The sequence below is a fragment of the Taudactylus pleione genome, unplaced genomic scaffold, assembly GCF_031769625.1.
Source record: "Taudactylus pleione unplaced genomic scaffold, aTauple2 ptg000184l, whole genome shotgun sequence".
Classification (NCBI taxonomy): Eukaryota; Metazoa; Chordata; class Amphibia; order Anura; family Myobatrachidae; genus Taudactylus; species Taudactylus pleione.
Genome location: NW_028284586.1, coordinates 1,712,628 through 1,740,171, shown reverse-complemented (window position 1 = coordinate 1,740,171; position 27,544 = coordinate 1,712,628). Strand labels below are relative to the sequence as shown.

Sequence of the window (27,544 nt, the reverse complement as noted above, 5' to 3'; positions counted from 1 at the left end):
TTAGATTAATATTCAAAATTCGGTGTACTGTATGTTGTGATGTATCAGTGACAAGAGTTCCAGAATAATTCAATTTAGATCCCATGATGTAAAAAAATAAAATGCCAGAACTGCCAAATGGGGTTAGCTGTTTATAACCAATTTATATGCATATGAATAACATATGATGACTAATTTTATGTTAATAAATGTGTCCATACATTGTTTTAGTCAATTGTCTTGTCTCCTTTAGAATCCTCATCCCTGACTTACCTGGTCGACACAACGGGCTCAATGTCCGATGATTTCATAGAGTTAAAACGTGTGAATTCCTGGCTACTGGACCGTGTAACCGCCCGGTTTCCATGTGGGGTTCGCCAGTATACCATGGTGGAGTATAATGACCCAAGTATGGCTTTATATTACCAGAACTGTAAGGTTGCCATGTCAACAGTATAAGAGTATAAGAATACATTTTATTGTTAAAGTGTGCGTAGTGATGTAATTAGTTGCCCAGTAATTGAAATGTACAGTAGAGATTGTAATCAATGTTAAAGGTGATAATATAAACAAGGTAATGGGTTATTTTCAAACAGCATCTGATACAGGGGCATATTAATACCGTAGGGGTCCATGTGCAGTGAGACCCCTTCTCTGAGCAGCACCCCAAGTCTTACCTTGTGCGGCAGGTGGCCCCTCCTTCTCCGCTGCGTCATTTTCCCAGTGATATTCGGCAAGATAGCATGGCTCCAGCTTCTTGAAAAGGTGACTTGGAAGATGGCACTGTGAAGAAGATGGGGCCGTTTTGCTGACAAAAGGTAAGTATAATATGGATGCAGATGTGCAGTCAGGGCCCTCCTGGACACATGGGCTCATGTGTACCGCACACCCTGCACCCATTATAAATACGCCTATGATCTGACATGTTGTACATATAGTGGAACCAGCAATTTGGGGAAATATCCAGTTTGTAGCCTAACAATTCACTTTGACAATTTCTGATCAATATTCACGTAGCAATAGTTCTTTATAGACTGATTGTGAGTGTTGATTAAGGCCACAAAATGACTGGGTCCAAAGTGTGTACAGGATATGGGTCTTCAAATGGTCACAACTGTCATGTGACTAAATTCCATTAAAAGTGTATTGCGTTAAAACCCATACACAACTTTTTACTAATAGATCCAGGCAAACTGGATCTAATGGTAGCTTGACACAATTAGATAATGTAATAGCTCTCTAGGTGCTGGCAAATAAGGGAGACCTATTATAGCCTCTTGTAACTTCTGAAATTCCTGTTTTAAAAAAAAAAGAATAAAAGTGAGCTAATAAATCCAGGAAAGTGTTGAGAACGTTCGCAGGGCCTAAGCGTTGCCACATAAAACCAATATACTGTAAGTCATGGTTCCAACCTAATCTAAGCTTCCATTTCAATGTTTGACCATTGAGATGAGAGATTCATGTTAAATTGGTATTCTCCTTGTGCAGAGGCCACGGGGGGTTGTGGTCTGTCAGGAACCAGATGTGGAAGACATGCAGCACTTCAGCTGCATGAGATTCATTTTAATTAGGGGCTTGTCTGGAGCTGGCCTCTGGATTGGTTCCTCTCTCCTTTATAATTTGGTCAGCCCTGTGAGACCCTGTCAGTCATAGCTTATGCGTGGTCCATGTTCCTGGTGCCTGTATTCCTCTGTCTGCCAGTCATCCTGTTGGTTCCCATATTTGCATCCTGAGTAGCTGGTCTGCTACAACCCTGATTCATATCCTGCATTGCTGGTTCTGACATCATCAGCTAGAATTCCAAGTAGCTGGCCTGCTCCAATCTTGATTCGAATCCTACATTGCTGGTTCTGCTATTACTCCAGCTAGTGTTCTACATACTACACCGTGCCTGCCTTATTTCCTGTTCTGTGCTATTACTGAGTTACACAGCCTGGGGGCCACAACCTGTCTGTCAGACACTGCGAAGACCAAACTTTCTTGCAAGTGTCCCTGGCGAAAACTGCCGGTGGGTTAGACTCCGCGACCCTGGTCTCGGTCTCCGCCAACACTCAGTACTAGCTTTTGGCTCCCCAGTCTCTATCAAGTATGACTAGTATTGCTGCCCTCAGCCTTCTACACATCATTCCCAGTCTTTATCAATTATGACTAGTATTATTTCTGCACTCAGCCTTCAAGGACACCCAACCAATTAATCTGGCCAAAGTAACCCTAAGGATCTCTTAAAGATTTATCCGGTGTATCATGACAATAGCAAGGTGCAGTCGGATTTAGTAAAATCTTCCACGGATGGTATGTATTGTAGCACTTCAGCTGAGAAGGGATGCCAAATAGGCTTTAAATCTTTTCTTTTAGTGACTAACACCCTGCACTCATTAGAACTGCACTGTCAGGACTCTGTGGGCGATCAGTGCCAGCTCATGGGCAATACTTGTCTGGGCGCTGGTGAGGAGGTGGCATGGCACATGGAGACCCAGTGTGAGTCTAGGGAGGATGGCAGGGGTCCCAGCTGTAGCATCTGGAGGCTCAGGCCAGTGGCTGGGGGTCCTGAGTTAGTCTAGCTGTGTCTCCATGTGGCCGGCGTTCCTGTGTGTCTGAGGCTGTGGGCGCCGCCATGTTGGAGACCTTCATCTGACTGCCTCGGATCCAATGGGTGGCTGAAGGGAACTCTAGGACCAATCATCAGGCTGGACCCTAAGGGAGGTTACCAGTGCAACAAGTCACTAATCCTAGTTAGCAACTTGTTACTGTGCTCCTCAAGTGGTCTCGGTGTGGGCCATGTACTCTGAGTTTCTCCTAGCCTGGTGTGGTGTACTGTTAGTGCTCAGTTAGAGATTACGGTTCTCTTTGGTCAGCACTGGGTACTTGTGTAATTCCCTGCAGCCTGAACCCAGCACATCCTGCATAGCTGGTACTGCTCCGCAACCCTGCACATCCTGTTTAGCAGATGTAGCTATGCAACCCAGCACATCCTGTATAGCTGGTACTGCTCCGCAACCCAGCACATCCCATATAACTGGTACTGCTCTGTCACTCAGCATTCCCAAGTATCAATACTCACCTCATCTCAATTCTCCCTAGCAACTTGTCTTGGACTGCTTCTGGTACATTCCTGAGTAACTGGTCATGTATTCTATGCCAAGGTCTTCCCGTGCTTCTCCCAAGCATAACTAATTCATTAGAATGAACTACATCTGTCCACCACGTCTACTCCCATCCACTAAAGTCACTCCCCTGGCTATCCTAGACTCGTCAGAGACTAAAACCCAGCTGAAGTTAACATGCACTCTTCCCTTCTCCCTTTGCCAATATCCTAAATCACATATGAGTTTGCACACTTCAGCTATAATCATATCTAGAACTTAATATTACATAATACATATGTCTCTGTTTTGCTCCAAAAATGGACGAGCTGGTACTCTGGACCTCATTCAGAGCCGCTCGCAAAATGCGAGTGCTCGCTCTGAATGAGGGCGGCCGCATCTCTAAAAAGAGCCGGCCTCCTGCCCGCTCGCTAAGCTGTGGGTGACAACCCACAGCTTTAGCGAGCGGCCAGGTAGATGGTCACGATGGTCAAGACCATTGCAACCATCTAGGCTTGCGACGAGACCCTTGTTGTAGGGTCTCATCTGCCGCAAGCCCCAGAGTTCTTCTGGCTCTAATAGAGCCGGAAGCTCTCCCACTGACATCTCTGGTGATGTCAGTGGGGCCACCCACAAACGGCAGGCGTTTGTTTGGGAATGCCTCCGTTTGTGAAGCAACCCCCTCCGCCATAGACAGCCGCCCCTTTTGTACTGAGCCCCGGATGGAGAGAATTTCGCTCAAGCGCTTGCGAGCGGGTCTGAATGAGACCCTCTAAGTACATCAACACATAGAGCCTATAATAAACACAGTTTATCATTTATTTTCACAGCTATTGGGCCTATTAGAGTTACAAAATCAAAGACAGAGTTTGATAACTTCTTCAACAGCCTGGTAGCCACTGCAGGTGGAGACTGTCCAGAGCTGGCTATGGGAGGACTGGAACTGGCCTTAGCGAATTCTCCACCGAAATCTTTCATCTTAGTATTAACCGATGCATCAGCTAAAGATTACTCAAATACAAACTTGATAAACAATATCCACTCACTAATAAGCAGGAAACAGTCACAGGTATGTCATTTGAAATTATAGATATTTATTTATGTCCATAAAAGAAGATTCACCTTTACAGTTGAAATCCCCCTAACTTGTGATGCTGTGTATGTGTAGGCAAATTTATACAATGCTACAGCCACAAAGTAGACACACATGCTGCCTTCATTCTAAAAAGAGGTTGACTGTTATGTTTTTATTTTTGTTCCAGGTTTTTTTCCTTGTCACCGGACTTTGTGGAACCATCTATAATCCAGATTTCCTTATTTATCGAGATGTTGCAGCTCTCAGTTTTGGACTTGTGTTTCAAGTTGGTCTTTCAGATCTGAATAAAGTAATTAACCAGCTGTTTCTCTACAGTATTATAAAATGATTTACAGTATAAAAACAATTTGCTTTTTGTCCCAACCAACCAGTCTGATAATACAGAATAATTTATAAAGACACAGTACATCAAAGGTTATTTTATGTCATCATACAGTAGTATAACATGGATTAATCTACCAATGAAGCAGTCTGTAGAATGATGTGTGCCATAATAACTGCTCTATGGGTCTACCTATATTACTTGTAGGTTTTTCTGCACAGCTTCTTCTCCCAGGTAAAGTGCCAGGAGCTATTCAATTAGAGGCCCTTGATAAACCTCCAAGCAGCCCATTGGCAGTAGTTAGTGCACATTTCTGCTTATAAGCTCCAGATGTGCCAGCAGAAATCTGTGTTAACTGCAGGGCTTCTTGTGGGTTGATCACAGGTTTGTAATTGAATACATCCCGGCACTTTACCTGGGAGTATAGACAACGTAATGCAACCTGTGGGTAATTGATTCTGCCCTTATGTGCTCCAAGTGAACCCCTACAATTATTAAAAAATAATAATAATCTTGAAGAAATGCTACTGCACCTGTGCCATGCTGCAAAAGATGTATCCGTTGCTCAGACAACACATAACTAGGGTCCATTACACACTCTAATGCACAGGTTCTCAAATTTGGTCCTCAAAACAGTGCTTGTTTTCCAGGTGTCCTCACAGAATCATAAGTGAAATAATTATCTCCACCTGTGGATATTGTAAAATGTTTCAGTGAGTAATGACTACACCTGTGCTCCTACTGGGTGACTTGGAAAATGTGACCTGTGTGGGGTCCTGAAGACCGAGTTTGAGAACCACTGCTTTAATGTAAACTGGCTTTGTTCTGGATAGCACGTTATTTCACTTACTATTATGACATTTATAATGTTTCATCCCATAATGAGCTTTATTTGTTACAGGTATTTCATTACTTAGACCTCACACTTTCGAGACCTGTTAACAGCTCAGAGCAGCTGTTCTCTGCGGAGTATAATGCTGGCAATAATTCTGGGAGCTTCTCTATTGCAAATAACTTTACTGCACTATTAATAACCACGGATGGTGTCATCAATTCCATACAAGTACTTGGGCCTGACTGTAAGTAACAATATTTAATTTAAGGTACTTAAACCTATCCATGCACCTCATGAAAATTCTGTTTGACCCTATGGGTCAAAGGTAATAGCCTGCGATTTGTGGGAGCCGTTGCGATTCCAGCGAGATAATCCTTAGATCTAAGCAGCCATTAGATTTACTTGGTTTTGCCTGTAAACTAATTTCTGCTTTATATCTAGTGATTATCTCGCCAGGATAGCGCCGGGTCCCGCAAATCGCGGGCTATTATATTTGGCCTCATGAGCTGCTTGTTATTCAATTTATCATTCAGACATTTTTGTACAAGTTTAAATGTGTTTCTCTTGCAGCTATTCCCCTTGAAATAAAAACAATTGTTTCAGAGATTTGGGGCTCTATGCACCAATTAAATAAACCAGTACATGGAACTTGGACTATAATTATATACGCTGGAAGTCAAATTTCTGTTCGAGTTGAAGGGTTATTAGGTACAGTACCGTACAATAATCTATATATCTTTTACTAATTACAGTGACATTTCCAAATCTTTCCCTGAAATATTTGCCTCATTCCATTGCAAAATGTATTGTTTTACCAGCAGAATTTGTCCTTTAGTGTTCCCAGTTTTACCCCAACCGCAACACACTGCAGAATTCCTACTACTCAGTACATAGACAGGTTGCAGGACAATATAGATCATTCTGTAATACAATTGTGTGGAATATATATACAGTATATAAATTTCCAACATATTATGCAGTATTATGTATTATCTTTCTCATCAATCTCTGTGTCTGTGACTTATACAATATTCTTAACACAGACACACTGGGGTTAAATGTGTTGAAAGCCAATAAGTATTCAAGTATGTAGCCATCAATGGAGGAAACCCAAGTAGGCATAGGGTGAACATGCATATACCACTGAGATAGCTCCCTGTTGGAAATGTGACTCATTATCTATCTATCTATCTATCTATCTATCTATCTATCTATCTATCTATCTATCTATCATTTGATTGGATGCCTTATAAAATGTATATTTGATGATTAAATATAGTTATCTTTAATCTTAGAAAGACTTACTGATTTACTGCAGTGTCAAACAACTAATTTCATTTTCTTATTTGTCTTTCAGTCGTGAACATTTCATGTAAGTATACAATTAATTAGTATATTAGTTTGGTTTTGCACATTGTGATGATTTTTTTACTTTTATAATGCTATACATTTTCTGTTTAAATATGTTTTAAAAATGAAGTGTCGTTACCAGCAGGTTGCTTATAGTGGTCTATTTTGAAATGGATTTCATCTAGGAATATAAAACTTGCTATAGGATGATGACCCTTGTCATGTGTGTGCAGTTATCTTCTAGCCACATTTACAGTCCCTGATGTGTTCCAGAAGATATCTAGCCTCAAGGCCTTTACACCAAATGACCAGATCTCACTTCCATGTGCGGTCAAAATGAACACTGATCCTGGCACTCAGTATTTGGCTACAAGGCATGACTGACATGTATAGAGAGTATTTGGCTTCTGTGGAATAATATGTCCCAAAAATCCCGGCCTAGTCATTGTTCATCGAGAGGGATGGAGTTGATGGTGCAACTTATGTTATCACATACCCTACCTTGCGGTAGGGTCTCGTGGCCGCAAGCCCTGGAGTGCTTTTGGCTCTATCAGCCGGTGGCTGGCACCTGTACCCCCCCCACTGTAACTCACTCTGCGATGGATTCCTCTGTGCGTGTATAATCGCAGTATGATCACGGCGCATGTGTAGTGAGGCTTGTACGCATGCGCAATGACTAACAATCGCTCGGTCTGTGTACGTAGTTGCACTTGCGATCGGTACTGAATTAGGCTCTCAGATGTCTCCTGCAATGTTATACCAGAAGCAAAATAAATATGGATCTATCTGTACATTTTTATTAAAGCATACCAGCCCTCCTGATAACTCATATATTGTGTGCTGGGCGAGGGAGAGAGTCTGCTGCTGCTGATAGGTAAGAAGAGTAAGGGGTGTCGGTATTTAGTACCAGTTTCCCCCTCTCTGTGCTCCTACCCTCCACCCTCTTGTTGTTCCCTCACACTATTCATATTACCAGTGCTCTGTTTCCTTGACACCTCCCAGTGACTATGGGCTCTATTTACTACAATCTGCATTAGTAATGCAGATTGCAGTGTGATATTACCGACTGAATTCGCATTGCGAATTCAGGCAATATCACAGGGATTTACTACAAATCCCTTGCAGGGCCATGGCTTGCGAGAAAGCTCTCTCCCTGCGAATCCCCTCCGCACACTAGTCATAGTATTTTTGCAAAAAAAATACTGTGACCAGTGCCCCTTGCGTGCGCCGACCGGCCGCCGCTACCCCCCCCCGGCGCTAAACCCCGCCCCCATCATTAAGCCCCGTCCCCGCATTCGCGGACCCCCCATGACCCCCCCTCTCCCTTAATTACAATTACCTGCATGATCCGGGCTCCGGTGATGTCTCCCATGTCCTCCGGTCAGCTGATCTTCCATCCTGCACAATGACCCGGTCAGCTGATGACCGGGCTGCAGTGCAGCATGGGAGAACAGCTGACCGGAGGGGAGTCATCACCGGAGCCCCGACCTCCGGTCCATGGAGTCAGGTAAGTGAATTTTTTTTTTTACAATTTTTTTTTTGCAGTGTATCAGCGTGTGGTCTGTTTACACCACACAGCTGATCACTGGGGCCGGCTCCCGGCTCTGCTCTGCCTTTTAGAGCAGAGTAGGAGCCCAGTAACAGGGGGAGACCCTGGATAATGCCACCTCCAAGTGACGTTATTATCACAGGGTTTTCCCCGGTATTTTTTTACAATTTATTTTTAGTAACTTTGGTCGGATCACATTTCCTATTACAATTATGAGAAATGCAATCTGATTACTAAAAATAAGTGATACTTAGGGGTTGGAGTAGAATTTTATGAATTCTACTCCAATTGCCCTATAGTAACTGTAGGTGAAACTAACATAATGTGAAAAGGGTGTGAAAACACCCCTTTTCACTTTATTTTAGTAAAAATAATGTTAATAAATAGAGTCCTATGAGTCTGTTTACTATTCCATACAGTATGTTGGGTACAGGATCACTGAGCACTGGATCAACTTGCCTCTGTGTGTTCTTGCTACTGTAGCTTCAGTGAGTTATCTGTTCTACACAGTCTGTGGTGTGATTTTTGATTCTTATGCTATTTACTTATGTTATGATGTGATATTGCATACTGTATTTATACACTGATTCCATGTTATTATATTTTATGAGTACACTAGATGCATAGGGAAATGCAGGGGGGGTTTCCATCTGCCTGGAAACCCCCCCCCCAGCCCACACCATGACCACAATAGAAATAGTAATGTAATAGAATTTTACTAGTGCTGCATGTTCTTCTCAGTATCACAAATGAAATAATTACCACCACCTGTAGATCTTTTAACATGTATCAGTCAATAATAAATAACATGTGCACCAACTAGGAGATCTGATAAACATGCACTGTTAGGGATCTGCTACTATAGAGCCCAATATGTACATATATGTCCAGTGCAGTGCTAGGTTCTTCTGCTGCTCCCAGACTCCCGGACTTGCTCCCATGCTCTGGAATGGTGCCCACATCTAAAATAAAACATTCAGCTCAGGCATCCTGGCCCTACTGCCACATCTAATGTATTATTGTGATCGCTGGTCCTGTACATACTGGAATTATGACACACAATACACTTTGTATGACGCGTATTAAAGCTGGTTAAGTGCTAATTCTACCCTCTTCATGGACTGGCCAACTCACTCTAAAATCAAGCATTTGGAAACCCCCCTCTAGAATTCCTGCATTTGCCACTGAGATGGTGCTGCAATCACTATGTGGTGCAATTATCTGATAACAGGGAAAACCATTAAACATATTAGTTGAAAAAGTAAAAATAAAACTAATTAAATTTAACTCAATGGTCAGAAGACGCAGATTTCCAGGCCTCGTCAATGCAGGTAAGATGCTCAAGCTGAGTAGCCTTCAGCTTTATACAGATGGCCTAAAGCTGCAACCATCGCGAATAATGGCATCCAATGCTTCGGACGCAGCACTCGGATCTGCGTTACTGTCCGGAGGGTTCTATTTACTTTGGATTCCTGTTGCAGCATTAGAATGTTTATACTAGGGGTGTGCACCGGCCACTTTTCGTGTTTTGGTTTTGGATCTGGATCTTTCTTCGTGTTTTGGATCTGGATTGGTTTTGCCAAAACCACCCTTCCGTGTTTTGGGTTCTGGGTTTTGTGTTTTGGATCTGTATTTTTTTGAAAAAAAGCATAAAAACAGCTAAAATCACAGAATTTGTGGGTTTTTCTGCTCCTATGCTATTATTAACCTCAATAACCTTAATTTCCACATTTCCAGTCTATTCTGAACACCTCACACCTCACAATAGTGTTTTTATGTCCAAAAGGTTGCACCGAGGTAGCTGGATGACTATGCTAAGAGATACGAGTGGGCGGCACAAACACGTGGTCCATCTAGGAGTGACACTGCAGTGGCAGACAGGATGGCAGTTTGAAAAACTAGGCCCCAAACTATACATAATGCAAAGAAAAAAAAGAGGTGCAAGATGGAATTGTCCTTGGGCCCTCCCACCCACCCTTATGTTGTATAAACAGGACATGCACACTTTAACAAACCAAACATTTCAGCGCCAGGGTCTGCCACACGACTGTGGCCGAAATGATTGGTTCGTTTGGGCCCCCACAAAACAAGCTGGCAATTAATCTGTCCCTGCACAAACTGGCTCTACGGAGGCAAGGTTCCCGGCTGCACTAAACACTCTTTCGGAGTACACACTGGAGGGGGGGCAACTCAGGTAAAATAGAGCCAGTTTGTACAGGGACCTCCAAATTGCTTCTTTTTCCTGCCAGTACAGGTACGGACTGTCTGACATGCCTACTTGGATGCTGTCACCGATGTAATCCTTTAACAGACAGACGCACGCTTGTCGCTGCTGCTTTGAGGATGCAAGTGCGGCTACAGCCCACACAATTCACAAAGACAGAAAAAAGAAGAAGAATATTTTTATTGTTTGTGTAGCACACTTTGAGGGTGTCACCACCCTTTAACAGACAGACGCACGCTTGTCGCTGCTGCTTTGAGGATGCAAGTGCGGCTACATCGCACACAAGTCACAAACACATTAAAAAAATAGTTTTTTATTTTTTGGAGCACTTTGAGAGTTACACCACCCTTTAACAGACAGACGCACGCTTGTCGCTGCTGCTTTGAGGATGCAAGTGCGGCTACAGCCCACACAATTCACAAAGACAGAAAAAAAAAGAACAATATTTTTATTGGTTGTGTAGCACACTTTGAGGGTGTCACCACCCTTTAACAGACAGACGCACGCTTGTCGCTGCTGCTTTGAGGACAGTATCATGTGCAGCGACAGTAGACTTGTCAGAAATTGTTGGCACGTCCTTCAGTCCGGACCAGATGTCCAAGCCAGCCCTTGACTTATGACACAGGCGCACGCTTGGCACTGCTACTATGTTGATGCACGTGCGGCTACATCGCACACAAGTCACAAAGACATTAAAAAAATAGTTTTTTATTTTTTGGAGCACTTTGAGGGTTACACCACCCTTTAACAGACAGACGCACGCTTGTCGCTGCTGCTTTGAGGATGCAAGTGCGGCTACAGCCCACACAATTCACAAAGACAGAAAAAAGAAGAAGAATATTTTTATTGTTTGTGTAGCACACTTTGAGGGTGTCACCACCCTTTAACAGACAAACGCACGCTTGTCGCTGCTGCTTTGAGGATGCAAGTGCGGCTACAGCCCACACAATTCACAAAGACAGAAAAAAAAAGAACAATATTTTTATTGTTTGTGTAGCACACTTTGAGGGTGTCACCACCCTTTAACAGACAGACGCACGCTTGTCGCTGCTGCTTTGAGGATGCAAGTGTGGCTACAGCCCACCCAATTCACAAAGACAGAAAAAAAAGAACAATATTTTTATTGTTTGTGTAGCACACTTTGAGGGTGTCACCACCCTTTAACAGACAGACGCACGCTTGTCGCTGCTGCTTTAAGGATGCAGGTGCGGCTACAGCCCACACATTTCACAAAGACAGAAAAAAAAGAACAATATTTTTATTGTTTGTGTAGCACACTTTGAGGGTGTCACCACCCTTTAACAGACAGACGCACGCTTGTCGCTGCTGCTTTAAGGATGCAAGTGCAGCTACAGCCCACACAATTCACAAAGACAGAAAAAAAAAGAATATTTTTATTGTTTGTGTAGCACACTTTGAGGGTGTCACCACCTTTTAACAGACAGACGCACGCTTGTCGCTGCTGCTTTGATGATGCAGGTGGAATCTAGACGGGATTTGGAACCGGGGACACACTACCTCCATCAATTGTCTAAATCCCACTGCACTAATGGCGGATACCGGATGCACGTCTAACACCAACATAGCAGTCAAGGCCTCAGTTATACGTTTTGCTTCAGGATGACTGCTGTCGTACTTCATCCTCATCGCTAGGGACTGTTGGAGGGTCAATTGTTTAGTAAAAGTAGTGATGTTCCTACTTCCTCTCTGGGATGATGAACAACTCTCAGCAGCAACAGCACTAGGAGGAAGTGGTTCTTGATCTTTCCCTATTTTATTTTTATCGGAGAAAGTTTGGTCCTCCATTTATGTTATATTGATATATAAGTGCGGCTAAAGCGCACACAAACACAGAAAATATTTTTTTATTTTTGCTGGAGAGTACTGCACTTTGTGGGTTACACCACCCTTTAAGAAATGAGCCAGCCGGCTCTTTACTTATGGGACACAGGCGCACGCTTGGCGCTGCTCCTTTGTTGATGCACGTGCAGCCACAGGGCACACAATTCACAAACACAGAAAATATTTTTTTTTTTGGTTTGGACTGGAGTGTACTTTGGGGGTTACATCACCCTTTAACGGTCAAGCCAGCCGGCCCTTTACTTATGACACAGGCGCACGCTTGGCACTACTTTGTTGATGCACGTGCTGCTACTGCGCACACAATTCACAAACACAGAAAATATATATTTTTTTTGGTTTGGACTGGAGTGTACTTTGGGGGTAACAGCACCCTTTAACGGTCAAGCCAGCCGGCCCTTTACTTATGACACAGGCGCACGCTTGGCACTACTTTGTTGATGCACGTGCGGCTACTGCGCACACAATTCACAAACACAGAAAATAATTTTTTTTTTGGTTTGGACTGGAGTGTACTTTGGGGGTTACAGCACCCTTTAACAGTCAAGCCAGCCGGCCCTTTACTTATGACACAAGCGCACGCTTGGCACTACTTTGTTGATGCACGTGCGGCTACTGCGCACACAATTCACAAACACATAAAATATTTTTTTTTTTGGTTTGGACTGGAGTGTACTTTGGGGGTTACAGCACCCTTTAACGGTCAAGCCAGCCGGCCCTTTACTTATGACACAAGCGCACGCTTGGCACTACTTTGTTGATGCACGTGCGGCTACTGCGCACACAATTCACAAACACAGAAAATTATTTTTTTTTTGGTTTGGACTGGAGTGTACTTTGGGGGTTACAGCACCCTTTAACGGTCAAGCCAGCCGGCCCTTTACTTATGACACAGGCGCACGCTTGGCACTACTTAGTTGATGCACGTGCGGCTACTGCGCACACAATTCACAAACACACAAAAAATATTATTTTTTTAGCACTTGGGGGGAGCACCCCTGATGGACAGAGCACCCCCTGGACAACACTACAGCACCCCTTTAGGACTGGGACACTGCACAGGACTTTGGAGTGGACACAGCCCCTATGGAGAACTGACTGCACAACACAGTCCAGCCAGCCCCTATGGACTTTGAAGTAGTGGACACAGCCCCTATTAACAACAGCAGCACAGCACAACACAGCCAGCCCCTATGGACTTTGAAGTAGTGGACAACAGCAGCGCAGCACAGCACAACACTACTCTGCACTACACTACACATCCCAGCCAGCCCTAACTCCCACCCTCCCTCTTCACTGTCCACAGCCGAGTGAGAAAATGGCGCCGACGCGGGTACATTATATAGCATCCAAAACCCGCGAGACTCGGAAGGCGGGATGATGATGTTTTGCCTCGATTTCAGATCCGAGTCAGGCGGGAAAAGTCGAGCCTGACTCGGATCGGCCTCGGATCGGGGGGCTCGGGGGTGTTCGGATTTCAGAAATCCGAACCAGCTCACCCCTAGTTTATACACCTTAGCTGTGTGCAAAGATGTAGCTGCTGTGTGTTCTGCGTCCTCATCTGAATCATGCCGTCAGATCAGCGGTTCCCAATCTGTTTGCTGCGGGTCCCTGGGGTGCCACAGCGCTGTCTCCGGGGTGCGGCTGGCTGCCAGAAGCTGCCTGTTTTTTGTTTTTTTCTATTTGCTTGCACGGCTGGACTTTGGAGAGGCTTGGTGAGCGGAGCAGTACAAGGGGGCGGGGCGTGGGAGTGTTTATGTGAGCATGCGGGAAACCGGTTAGTGAACTGTCTGTGGTGTTGCTGAAGGGGGTCGTGGATGGCTGCTTGGCTAAGCTGAGGAGCTGAAACGGCATGGCTATCGCTACTAAAGGTAAGTAAGGCGGGGGCTTGGAGGAGCTGCAATGCGTGGGAGAGAGTCGAGTTGTGTGCGGAGCGGGGGGAGGGGGAGTGCCACATAGTGTGTTATAGGGAAGGGGCCGCATAGGGAACTATAGAGGGTCCTCAATGGGGGGGTACTATGGGGGGGCTCCAATGACAGATACATGCAGGAAGGGGGCTGCAATGACAGACATGCAGGAAGGGGGCTGCAATGACAGACATGCAGGAGGGGGGCTGCAATGACAGACACATGCAGGAAGGGGGCTGCCATGACAGACACATGCAGGAGGGGGGCAGCAATGACAGACACATGAAGGAGGGGGGCTGCAATGACAGACACATGCAGGAAGGGGGCTGTAATGACAGACATGCAGGAAGGGGCCGGCAATGACAGACACAAGCAGGAGGGGGCAGCAATGAGACACACATGTAGGAAGGGGGCTGCAATGACAGACACATGCAGGGAGGGAGCTGCAATGACAGACATGCAGGAAGGGGCTGCAATGACAGACACATGCAGGAAGGGGGCTGCAATGACAGACATGCAGGAGGGGGACAGCAATGACAGACACATGAAGGAGGGTGGCTGCAATGACAGACACATGCAGGAAGGGGGCTGCAATGAGAGACACATGAAGGAAGGGGGCTGCAATGACAGACATGCAGGAAGGGGGCTACAATGACAGACACATGCAGGAAGGGGGCTGCAATGACAGACACATGCAGGAGGGGGGAAGCAATGACAGACACATGAAGGAAGGGGGCTGCAATGACAGACACATGCAGGAAGGGGGCTGCAATGAGACACACATGAAGGAAGGGGGCTGCAATGACAGACATGCAGGAAGGGGGCTGCAATGACAGACATGCAGGAAGGGGGCTGCAATGACAGACACATGCAGGAGGGGGGCAGCAATGACAGACACATGAAGGAAGGGGGCTGCAATGACAGACACATGAAGGAAGGGGGCTGCAATGACAGACACATGCAGGAAGGGGGCTGCAATGACAGACACATGCAGGAAGGGGTCTGCAATGACAGACACATGCAGGAAGGGGGCTGCAATGACAGACACATGCAGGAAGGGGGCTGCAATGACAGACACATGCAGGAGGGGGGCAGCAATGACAGACACATGCAGGAGGGGGATGCAATGACAGACATGCAGGAAGGGGCCTGCAATGACAGACACATGCAGGAAGGGGACTGCAATGAGACACACATGAAGGAAGGGGGCTGCAATGACAGACACATGCAGGAAGGGGGCTGCAATGTCAGACATGCAGGAAGGGGGGCTGCAATGAGACACATGCAGGAAGGGGTCTGCAATGACACACATGAAGGAAGGGGGCTGCAATGACAGACATGCAGGAAGGGGGCTGCAATGACAGACACATGCAGGAAGGGGTCTGCAATGACAGACATGCAGGAGGGGGGCAGCAATGACAGACACATGCAGGAGGGGGCTGCAATGACAGACATGCAGGAGGGGGCCTGCAATGACAGACACATGCAGGAAGGGGGCTGCAATGAGACACACATGAAGGAAGGGGGCTGCAATGACAGACACATGCAGGAAGGGTGCTGCAATGACAGACACATGCAGGAGGGGGGCAGCAATGACAGACACATGAAGGAAGGGGGCTGCAATGACAGACACATGCAGGAAGGGGTCTGCAATGACAGACACATGAAGGAAGGGGGCTGCAATGACAGACACATGCAGGAAGGGGGCTGCAATGACAGACATGCAGGAAGGGGCCTGCAATGACAGACACATGCAGGAAGTGGGCTGCAATGACAGACACATGAAGGAAGGGGGCTGCAATGACAGACACGTGAAGGAAGGGGGCTGCAATGACAGACACATGCAGGAGGGGGGCTGCAATGACAGACACATGCAGGAGGGGTCCAGCAATGACAGATACATGCAGGAGGGGGGCTGCAATGACAGACACATGCAGGAAGGGGGCTGCAATGACAGACACATGAAGGAAGGGATCTGCAATGACAGACACATGCAGGAAGGGGGCTGCAATGACAGACATATGCAGGAAGGGGGATGCAATGACAGACACATGCAGGAAGGGGGTGCAATGACAAACACATGGAGGATGACACATTTTGGTGCATATTGTTTTTACTTTGTTCTTATTCCTCTTAATGAGTGCTGTAAATTGTTCTTTAAATGAATTATAATTGAAAAAAATATATACATTATTTGTTCTTGGATTTATGTGTATTATTTTTGCAAACAAGTTAATAAGTATTTCTGTCCTGACCTAAATACTACTTTAAAAAAGGGACTGCTCTGTAACTATTTTGGCTTAGGGGTGCCCTAAGGGTGCCTTGAACTGAAAAAGTTTGGGAACCACTGCGTTAGATCCACAATGTGCATGGGAGCCCTTTGCGATACTGGCTAAACCACTACCTTGTAACAACTTTGTTTTTCTGTTGCTATTTAACTGCCTAATACAGTATGTTTTTATTTTTAAATAAAGTTGTTGTATAGCAGTAATGTTAGAAGGTCTAGCACTCCTGCTTCTAAATTAAGACACTTCTTTTTACTATGCAAGTCATTTATTAATATTACTTAGGCATAAAATGTCAGTCGTAGGTTAACATGCAATGTCTTTTGTATTAAGTTTACTATACTGCACTGTAGTTTTTGTTGAAGGAGTAGTTAGATTAATTCCTTGCACTGTTAGCTCATACAGTATCTATTCAGTGCATTGAAAGGATGTGTTGATTGATTGATTATTTATTTTCCAACTTATTTAGAGAGTGTCATCTTTTTCCCCAGCTGCAGCTCATTGTTCAGAATGTCACCTACATGCTACATGTGAAGAATCTTTGGGCTCTGTGCAATGCTCCTGCAAGGATGGGTTCATTGGAGATGGCTTTGCCTGTTCTGATATCGATGAATGCGCCTATGTTTGGTCCAATAACTGCTCTGTTGGCATTTGCAAAAATACATTTGGATCTTATATTTGTGTCTGTCCAAGTGGTTATACCAACTCTTCAGGGAATGCCTGTGTTGAGATTGATGTGTGCTCTAGTCCTGACCTAAACAGGTGTCATTCATTAGCAACATGTATTACCAACAAGGGCTCCTATTCCTGTGTCTGTCCCTATGACTATATTGGTGACGGGTACTATTGTGAAGTTGATGAATGTACACGAGGTGCATGTGGACTAGGGATGGAGTGCTTGAAATCACTTGGGTCTTACCAGTGTTCTGATCCATGTTCAGACCACATCGTTCTCAATGAAACCTGGAGAAGTACATCCAATGTTCATGGATCTAATCGTTCTTGTGACAGTGACAAGAGAGGATGGTATCGCTTTATTGGCAGTGGAGGAGTTCGCATGCCAGAAACCTGTGTACCAATTTACAGTTGTGGTACAGATGCCCCAATGTGGCTGAGTGGATCTCATCCGATGGTTAGCGATGGTATAATAAATCGCATTGCTTGTGCCAACTGGAATAACAACTGTTGTCTCTGGTCATCAACTGTCCAGATTAAAGCTTGTCCTGGTGGATATCATGTATATAAACTGAGTGGAACACCAGTTTGTTCTTTATCCTATTGTACAGGTAAGTGATATATTGTGCAGTGTGACAAATTCTACCAATTAAGAATTGATATTTGATCTCTATTTAATAACTTTTAAAATCACAGATAAATGCAAGATGAAAAGATTTCAGATCTCCTTCCAAACATTTAAATGTATTACATAAACATGGTAGAAAATGTTTACTTTGTAGTTTTTTTTTGGCAGGTGCAGCTTTTAAGGCCCAGTGGGTCTAAGCCTATAACAATCCCTCATGACCAATCATCACCTGCCTACTTCAGAATAGTTGACTATGGGCCTGGTTCATTACCGATCGCAACTGTGATTATGCGCGCAATAGGGCGATTGTTGCATTCTGCGAATGTGTATGCATCACAATGTGTGTGCACGAAGGGCTCACTGCGATCGCAGTGTCTATGTAGACCCATTGCAGAGTGATTGACAGGTAGTTGATATATAGGGGTTCACGTTGGGCTCCTACTCTCTAAAGGTGCTGTGAAAAAACAGATCAGGGTACTGCCTAGGGTTAACAGGAGGTCTTTTCTACCTCCTTACAGTTATCAATAGTTAGAAGAGTGTGTAAACCTATTTTGGCGCTCACCTAATTGTATATGAACTAGTATGGGAAACGGGATATATATATATATATTGTGATACTTGGGGTAATTAGCTTGGTAACTAGTATCAGTGGTGCAGTGATTAGGTGCAGAATCAGACTCCACGCATGGCATTCCAGTAAAATAAATGAACGTGGTGCTTTACTGCCAGCATAATCAGGTACAAACACAAAATGATAAATTCCTAGCCCTTTCTTAGGCCACTAGCTCATTTCTTGAACCCTCTCTACAGAAGCAGCTACTCTGCATGAAAGTCTCTCACAGTCTCTGAGATTTGTGTTCCTTCCTGCCACATGCAGGACTGGACACTGGCCTCCTGGCCTGGTATAGCTTCCTTAGCTTGTTGGCTGCCGCGTCTCACAGTCTGACCTGCTTCCTTGCAGGTACCATAGCTCAGTCCCAGAGTTGGATAGCCTGCCCTGTATCTCACAGGTCTAGGCTTAGGTCTCCTGGCCCTCACTGGCTTGCTAGCACAGTGAGCTCTGTCTGACTGGTCTACCTCAGTCCTCCCTGGACTGAGTTCCCTCGGCAGCCATTAAGCATCTTCTCACCATGCCTTTCTAGTCTGTGTGGGCAGATCTCCCCTACCCCACACAGAATCTGCTGCTCACCAGTGCCACCTCTGGTGATACTGCCACAATATATTAAAATTAATTTATTGATACAATGTGGAGATAAATTAAAATTAAAGTAAAAATGATACAATATTTAAATTTGTCAAAAACTTAAATACTTTTATAATGTCTTTGATTCAGATGGTTTTTTTTTATATATATATTTTCTCACAAGGTCTTAATTAATTTTAGGTCCTTATAATATCTTAAGTGTTTTTGACATATTTAAATATTGTATCATTTTTACTTTAATGTTTATTTATCTCCACATTGTATCAATAAATAAATTTTCATATATATATATATATATATATATATATATACATACATATATATTAGGGGTGTGCATCGGCCACTTTTCGTGTTTTGTGTTTATTATCGCAGGTTTTGGTTTTACACCGTATTCAATTTCAAAGACTTTTCGCAGGTTCGAAAAGTCTTTGAAATAAAAACGGGGATAACTTTTCACCACTGAATAGGTGGCGAAAAAAAGTGCAGAATTGGGGTTTAGGGGTGCAGGCTTAAAAAAATAGCCTGCACCCCTGGTAATGACATTTTAAAAATAACTGTGTCAAAAAAAGTTTGAAAAAAAATAGGGACACCCCAAAAAATTAATTTTAAAATTGGGGTGAAAAAAAAAAATGGGAAAAAATTGTTTAAAACTAGGGAAATAGCTTCAGGGCTATTCTGCAAGTATGCTGCAGGTGTATTCTAGAATAGATTATTAGCGGCAGGTGCATAGTTGCAGAATTTTTTTAAAAATACTTTAGGGACATAAAAATATGCTAGTACCCATTTTCATGTACCCCAAAATTGATGGGACCACTTCTTCAATGTCGGGAAAAAAACACCTGCTATTTAAATCCCCGACTTTCATTTGCAGGCTAAAACGGGGGTACCCATAGTAATCCCCCATGTTTTTACAGTTTTAGGGCGGTCCTACAATTTATTCCAGGTAAATTTCGTTTTTTTTCGCCGATCCTACTTCGCCGGGTCCCGTTTTCGTAGCTTTCATATTGAATACGGGGATAAAGCGGGCGCGCGCCCGATTTTTTATCCCAGGAAAATCTCCGATATGCAACGTAAACTTCAACAGCATAGTTTACATTTCATATTGAATACCCCTCTTCGTGGTTTGGATCTGGATTGGTTTTGCCAAAACCACCCTTCCGTGTTTTGGGCTGTGGGTTTTGTGTTTTGGATCTGTATTTTTTTTTAAAAAAAGCATAAAAACAGCTAAAATCACAGAATTTGTGGGTTTTTCTGCTTCTATGCTATTATTAACCTCAATAACATTAATTTCCACTAATTTCCAGTCTATTCTGAACACCTCACACCTCACAATATTGTTTTTAGTCCAAAAGGTTGCACCGATGTAGCTGGATGACTATGCTAAGCGACACGAGTGGGCGGCACAAACACGTGGCCCATCTAGGAGTGACACTGCAGTGGCAGACAGGATGACAGTTTGAAAAACTAAACCCCAACAGTACATACAGTAATGCAAAGAAAAAAAAAGAGGTGCAAGATGGAATTGCCCTTGGGCACTCCCACCCACCCTTATGTAGCATAAACAGGACATGCACACTTTAACAAACCAAACATTTCAGCGCCAGGGTCTGCCACACGACTGTGGCTAAAATGATTGGTTCATTTGGGCCCACACAAAACAAGCTGGCAATTAATCTGTCCCTGCACAAACTGGCTCTACGGAGGCAAGATGTCGTCCTCATCCTCCTCAAGATGTCATCCTCATCCACCGATTCCTCACCCTCTTCAGTGTTGTGTACATCCTCATCCTCACAGAGTAATTCATCCCCGCTGGAATCCACCACCACAGGTCCCTCTGTACATTCTGTAGGCTGGTCTCCCTGGAAGAGTTGATAATTCATTTTGATGAACATCATCTTCTCCACATTTTGTGGAAGCAACCTCCTACGCCTTTCGCTGACAAGGTTTCCGGCTGCACTAAACACTCTTTCGGAGTACACACTGGAGGGGGGGCAACTCAGGTAAAATAGAGCCAGTATGTACAGGAGCCTCCAAATTGCCTCTTTTTCCTGCCAGTACAGGTACAGACTGTCTGACATTGGATGCTGTCACCGATGTAATCCTCCACCATTCTGTCAATGGTGACAGTAGACATGTCAGAAATTGTTGCCAGGTCCTTCAGTCCGGACCAGATGTCCAAACTTGGTCCTGCCTGCCCTGCATCACCGCCAGCGGGTTGCTTAGGATACCTAAGTTGTTTCCTGGCAGCCCCAGTTGCGGGAGAAAATGAAGAAGGAACTGTTGGCGTGTCACGTTCCACTTCAGCTGACAGTGTTTTCACCAGCAGGTCTTTGCACCTCTGCAGGCTTGTGTCGGCCGGAAAGAGAGAAACCACTTAGGCTTTCAACCTAGGATCGAGCACAGTGGCCAAAATATAGTGGTCTGATTTCAACAGATTGACCACCCTGGAATTCTGGCAAAGCGAATGAAGGGCTTCATCCACAAATCCCACATGCCGAGCAGAATCGCTCCATCTTAGCTCCTCCTTCACTTTCTCCAGCTGCTTCTGCAAAAGCCTGATGAGGGGAATGACCTGACTCAAGCTGGCAGTGTCTGAACTGACTTCACGTGTGGCAAGTTCGAAGAGCTGGAGATCCTTGCACAACACGGAAATCATTCTCCACTGCGCTTGAGTCAGGTGCATACCCCTCCTTTGCCTATGTCATAGGTGGATGTATAGGCTTGAATGGCCTTTTGCTGCTCCTCCATCCTCTGAAGCATATAGAGGGTTGTGTTCCACCGCGTCACAACCTATTGCTTCAGGTGATGGCGGGGCAGGTTCAAGAGTGTTTGCTGGCGCTCCAGTCTTCAGCACGCAGTCGCTGAATGGCGAAAGTGGCCAGAAATTTTTCGGGCCACCCAAAGCGTCTCCTGCACGCCCCTGTCGTTTTTCAGAAAATTCTGCACCACCAAATTTATTGTGTGAGCAAAACATGGTACATGCTGAAATTTGCCCAGATGTAATGCTCGCACAATATTGGTGGCATTGTTAGAGAGTCTAAGTGGGGTAAGCCACTGGGCGATGATTTCCCTCAGTTTCTCTAAGAGGTTGTCGGCGGTGTGCCTCTTACTGAAACCAGTGATACACAGCGTAGCCTGCCTTGGAACGAGCTGGCATTTCTGGGATGCTGCTACTGGTGATGCTGCTGTTGTTGCTGCGTAAGGTGATGCATCTACCCAGTAGGCTGTCACAGTCATATAGTCTTTAGTCTGCCCTGTTCCACTTGTCCACATGTCCGTGGTTAAGTGAACATAGGGTTAAACCGCATTGTTTAGGACACTGAGGACACTTTTTCTGACGTTTCTGTACAGTCTCGGTATCGCCTGCCTAGTGAAGTGGAATCTAGATGGGATTTTGTACGGGGGACACACTACCTCCATCAATTGTCTAAATTCCACTGCTCTAATGGCGGATACCAGACGCACGTCTAACACCAACATAGCAGTCAAGGCCTCAGTTATCTGTTTTGCTTCAGGATGACTGCTGTCGTACTTCATCCTCCTCGCTAAGGACTGTTGGAGGGTCAATTGTTTAGTAAAAGTAGTGGTGTTCCTACTTCCTCTCTGGGATGATGAATGACTCCCAGCAGCAACAGCAGCAGCGGCAGCGTAGCAATGCAGGATCCTCCGGAGGAATCCCGGATAGGAGAGCCAGTCATGCCAGTGACATGGCCTGCAGGACTACTTCCGATCCTGACTAAGGAGGAAATTGACGAGGAGGGAGTTGACAGTGTGGTTTGCAGGCACTTGGATACAACAGGACAAAGGGATTTAGGTGTCCCTGGACTGCTTACAGCCTTAGCCAAAGTTTCTGAACTTGACAGTAACTTTTTATGAATGCGCTGCAGGTGACGTATTAGGGAGGATGTTCCTAGGTGGTTAACATCCCTACCCCTACTTATTTCACCTTTACATATGGTACATATGGCAAGACAGTTGTTGTCCGGATATGGATAGAAATATTCCCAGACCAAAGAGGTGGAATGTTTGGTCTTCTGCCCAGGCATGACCGTGATGGGCTTTTTCATCCCACGGACAACAACTGTCTCCCCCGGAGCCTGATTTAAACAAACACACATCACCATCAGAATCCTCCTTGCCAACTTCCTCCTCAGCACCAGATACACCAGTATCCTCATCCTGTTGTACTTCAACAGTGACATCTTCAATTTGCATATCAGCAAGTGGACTGTGGGTGCTCCTCCTAGCACTTGCAGAGGGCGTACAAATGGTGGAAAGAGGCACCTCTTCCCGTCCGTGTTGGGAAGGTCAGGCATCGCAACCGCCATCACACTTGGACTCTCCTTGGAGATTTGTGATATCTTCTTAGAATGCACAGTTCTTAATCTTTCCCTATTTTATTTTTATCAGACAAAGTTTTGTCCTCCATTTATGTTATATTGATATATACGTGCGGCTAAGGCGCACACAAACACAGAAAAGAAGAATTTTTAATTTTTTTTGGAGTGCGCTTTGGGGGTTACACCACCCTTTAACAGATGAGCCAGCCGGCCCTTTACTTATGACACAGGCACACGCTTGGCGCTGCTCCTTTGTTGATGCATGTGCGGCTACTGCGCATACATTTCACACACAAACAGAAAAAAAGAATTGTTTATTTTTTGTGGAGCACACTTTGGGGGTTACACCACCCTTTAACAGACTTATGACACAGGCGCACGCTTGTCGCTGCTCCTTTGTTGATGCAGGTGCAGCTACAGCGCACACAATTCACAACACAGAAAAGAAGAATTTTAAAATTTTTTTGGAGTGCACTTTTTAGGTTACACCACCCTTTAACAGACTTATGACACAGGCGCATGCTTGGTGCTGCTCCTTTGTTGATGCACGTGCGGGTACAGCGCACACAATTCACAACACAGAAAAGAAGCATTTTTAATTTTTTTTGGAGTGGACTTTGGGGGTTACACCACCCTTTAACAGACTTATGACACAGGCGCACGCTTGGTGCTGCTCCTTTGTTGATGCACGTGTGGCTACAGCGCACTCAATTCACAACACAGAAAAGAAGAATTTTTTATTTTTTTAGGAGTGCACTTCGGGGGTTACACCACCCTTTAACAGACTTATGACACAGGCGCACGCTTGGCGCTGCTCCTTTGTTGATGCACGTGCGGGTACAGCGCACACAATTCACAACACAGAAAAGAAGAATTTTTTATTTTTTTTTGGAGTGCACTTTGGGGGTTACACCACCCTTTAACAGACGAGCCAGCCAGCCCTTTACTTATGAGAAAGGTGCACGCTTGGCGCTGCTCCTTTGTTGATGCACATGCGGCTACTGCGCATACATTTCACACACAAACACAGAAAAAAAGAATTGTTTATTTTTCGTGGAGTGCACTTTGGGGGTTACACCACCCTTTAACAGACTTATGACACAGGCGCACACTTGGCGCTGCTCCTTTGTTGATGCACGTGCAGCTACAGCGCACACAATTCACAACACAGAAAAGAAGAATTTTATTTTTTTGAAGTGCACTTTGGGCGTTACACCACCCTTTAAGAGATAAGCCAGCCGGCCCTTTACTTATGACACAGGCGCACGCTTGGCGCTGCTCCTTTGTTGATGCACGTGCAGCTACAGTGCACACAATTCACAAACACAGAAATAAATGTTTTGTTTGTACTTGGGGGGAGCACCCCTGGTGGACAGATCACCCCCTGGACGACACTACAGCACCCGTTTAGGACTACAGCCTTTATGGGACACTGCACAACACAGTCCAGCCAGCCCATATAGACTTTTGGAGTGGACACAGCCCCTATGGACAACTGACTGCACAACACAGCCCAGCCAGCCCCTATGGACAACAGCAGCACAACACAGTCCAGCCAGCCCCTATGGATAACAGCAGCACAACACAGCCCAGCCAGCCCCTATGGACTTTGGAGGAGTGGACACAGCCCCTATGGACAACAGCAGCACAACACAACACAGCCCAGCCAGCCCTAACTCCCACCCTCCCTCTTTACTGTCCACAGCCAAAGTGAGAAATGGCGATGATGCGGGGACCTTTTATAGAATCCAAAACCCGCGAGATTCGGAAGGCGGGATGATGATGTTTTGCCTTGATTTCAGTTCCGAGTCAGGCGGGAGAACCCGAGCCGGACTCGGTTCCCGGCTCAGATCGGGGGGTCTATTGGATTTCAGAAATCCGAACCTGCTCATCCCTAATATATATATATACAGTATATATATATATATATATATATATATATATATAGCTCCTGTTTCCCATACTAGTTCATATACAATTGGGTGAGCGCCAAAATAGGTTTAAACACTCTTTTAACTATTGATTGACAGGTAGTGACCATTTGGACGTGGTGATGGAGGGGTGGTCGGCAAAATGCAGGCGTGTCAGTCCGTTTGACCGCTGTTACGGGGGCATGCATAAATTAGCCACTGCGATGGTATACACAGCTTGAGCTCCCACTGCGTGCAATGAGGTTAGCAATTTCTAAGTAGGGTCAGACCTTGTGCAACTGTGCATGGGGCTGCGATGGTACTTGATGTTACCAATGGTTTCACTATATTGCTAAGTATTACAGATGCATGTTAGGCTGCGACGGCATTGTGATTGCAGACATTAGCATATTTTCGCAGTAGACCTGCGTGCGTAATCGCAGCTGCGATCGCAATAGCAATGAATCAGGCCCTATATTGCTGTCACAACGTAACACATCACACAAGATTGACATGTTACATAGGGGAGGCACAAAGGACCATTATTGCCTGAGTGTATCAAGTGAGCAATTGTGAAAAATCTAGACAAAGTGGGGGTATTCAATTATCGGCCATGTGTGGACGCATTGTGTGTCTGCACACTTCACTGATAACTACAGTATGGTATGGCGACATTAGAGACTTTTCTTCGCACAAGTCTTGAGATGCAGAGAAACAGTCCGTACACTGGCACTACACAGACATTAATTGAATACTCCGCATGAGTGTACGCTGTTCATCTCATACCTCCCAGCACTCAGTTCTCCACTGGAATTAGAGTATGCACAACACAAGCACTATGTATAATATAGAGGGCAGATTTGATACACCTGCTGATAACAGAGACAAATAAAGAGCAGTCAGGCTCCATTTGCAGAACTACCAAAAATAATATTATTGTACTGTATATCACCACATGTGGCTATATTTGTTCTCCTTTAAAACATTAAACTTTTATGATTTAAAAAAAAATAACATTTTCCCTTGGAGAGCAATGACAACGGTCATTTATCTTTTAACACTACTACAGTGCTGGTTTCAGCTTCTGCTTAGGGTTACTCTGCATTAACCGTTACTGACATTACATAGGCGCTGCATATCTGAGGACACAGATAAGATAAGGGTTCATTCAAAACTGCAAGTAAAGCAAATTTGCAACCAATCACATTTCTGCTTTGGATGGTCTATGTGGAGGACATTGAATATGTTGCTATTGATCATCGCATATATATTCTATATCCTTGGTAGTATTAAGTAAGTCCCAAATATTTTTTGCATTGAGTTTTCATTAGTGTATAGTAAATATAGCAAATAAAAACCATTCAATGGGTCTTTGCATGCGTACAGCTCATCATAGACCTTTAACCACAAATGAGATGAAACAGGGTTATATACGACTCTCGTCCATAGTTGCTCATAGTGGTATTTGCTCCACTGTGGAGCATGTGCAGTTCGAGAAATTGCAGGATTGGTCCCCAAAATATACTTGAGTCTAAAGCTGGGTACACACTGAGATAATGTCGTTACGAATTGGCCAAAACGTAACAACATATTGTGCATACCGTGCAGTGTGTATACACGATATGTGCACTCCCGTGTTCACATGTGCTGCACAACAAATCTGATGATATTGCTTGCGGCTCCATGCATGTTGCAAGGGATTGTTCCTTCATTCAGTACATCGCTCAATGTGTAACCGCGGCATGATATGTCGGCCTGGGTACACAACAACCTAGTGTGTTCCCAGGGGCGTCTTAAGAGGGGAAGGGGCCCATGTCCATTCCCCGTCCGGGGCCCCCTCCTCTCTCCCCGGCAGCCGACTGACGCGGCTGGCCGGCCACCGCAGCATCAGTAGACTCTGGGCACTAGAGTGTGCCCAGTTTCTACTGCGCTTGTGCAGATTGCCGGGGAAATGGCGCGTCACCATTTTCCCAGCGATTTCCTCATTGCGCATGCGCAAAACCCCAGAATAATGGGCACGGTGGCCATTTTCCGGCATTTTAAACAGCGCTGAGACACCTGATGTGGGACCTCGTGAAGGTAAGTTTTAGATAATATGGGTGCAGGATGTGCTGTACGGGCCCCCATGGACCCAGGGGCCCGTGTGCACCGCACACCCTCCACCCAGTATAGATACACCCCTGTGTGTACCCATCATAACTCTAAATCAGTTCAACTGATTCTTGACGCTACTTGCTACAGTGGACACAGCCTGTTCTACCAACTCTGAAACATTTATGTCTGCCCCAACCTTGGCC

The 27,544-nt window shown here is 45.0% G+C and overlaps 1 protein-coding gene across 1 annotated transcript in view; it reads left to right on the top strand.

Moving 5' to 3' along the window:
* Positions 1-273: 273 nt before the first annotated feature.
* The window catches only part of LOC148519686 (uromodulin-like), a 52,441-nt gene continuing 25,170 nt past the window's right edge, over positions 274-27,544 (top strand). The window contains exons 1-7 of the mRNA XM_088476190.1: positions 274-388; positions 3,893-4,131; positions 4,325-4,447; positions 5,382-5,559; positions 5,886-6,023; positions 6,673-6,687; positions 16,982-17,776. Of these exons, the coding sequence (XP_088332316.1) occupies positions 274-388; positions 3,893-4,131; positions 4,325-4,447; positions 5,382-5,559; positions 5,886-6,023; positions 6,673-6,687; positions 16,982-17,776 (1,603 nt within the window). The remainder of the gene's footprint in view (positions 389-3,892; positions 4,132-4,324; positions 4,448-5,381; positions 5,560-5,885; positions 6,024-6,672; positions 6,688-16,981; positions 17,777-27,544) is intronic.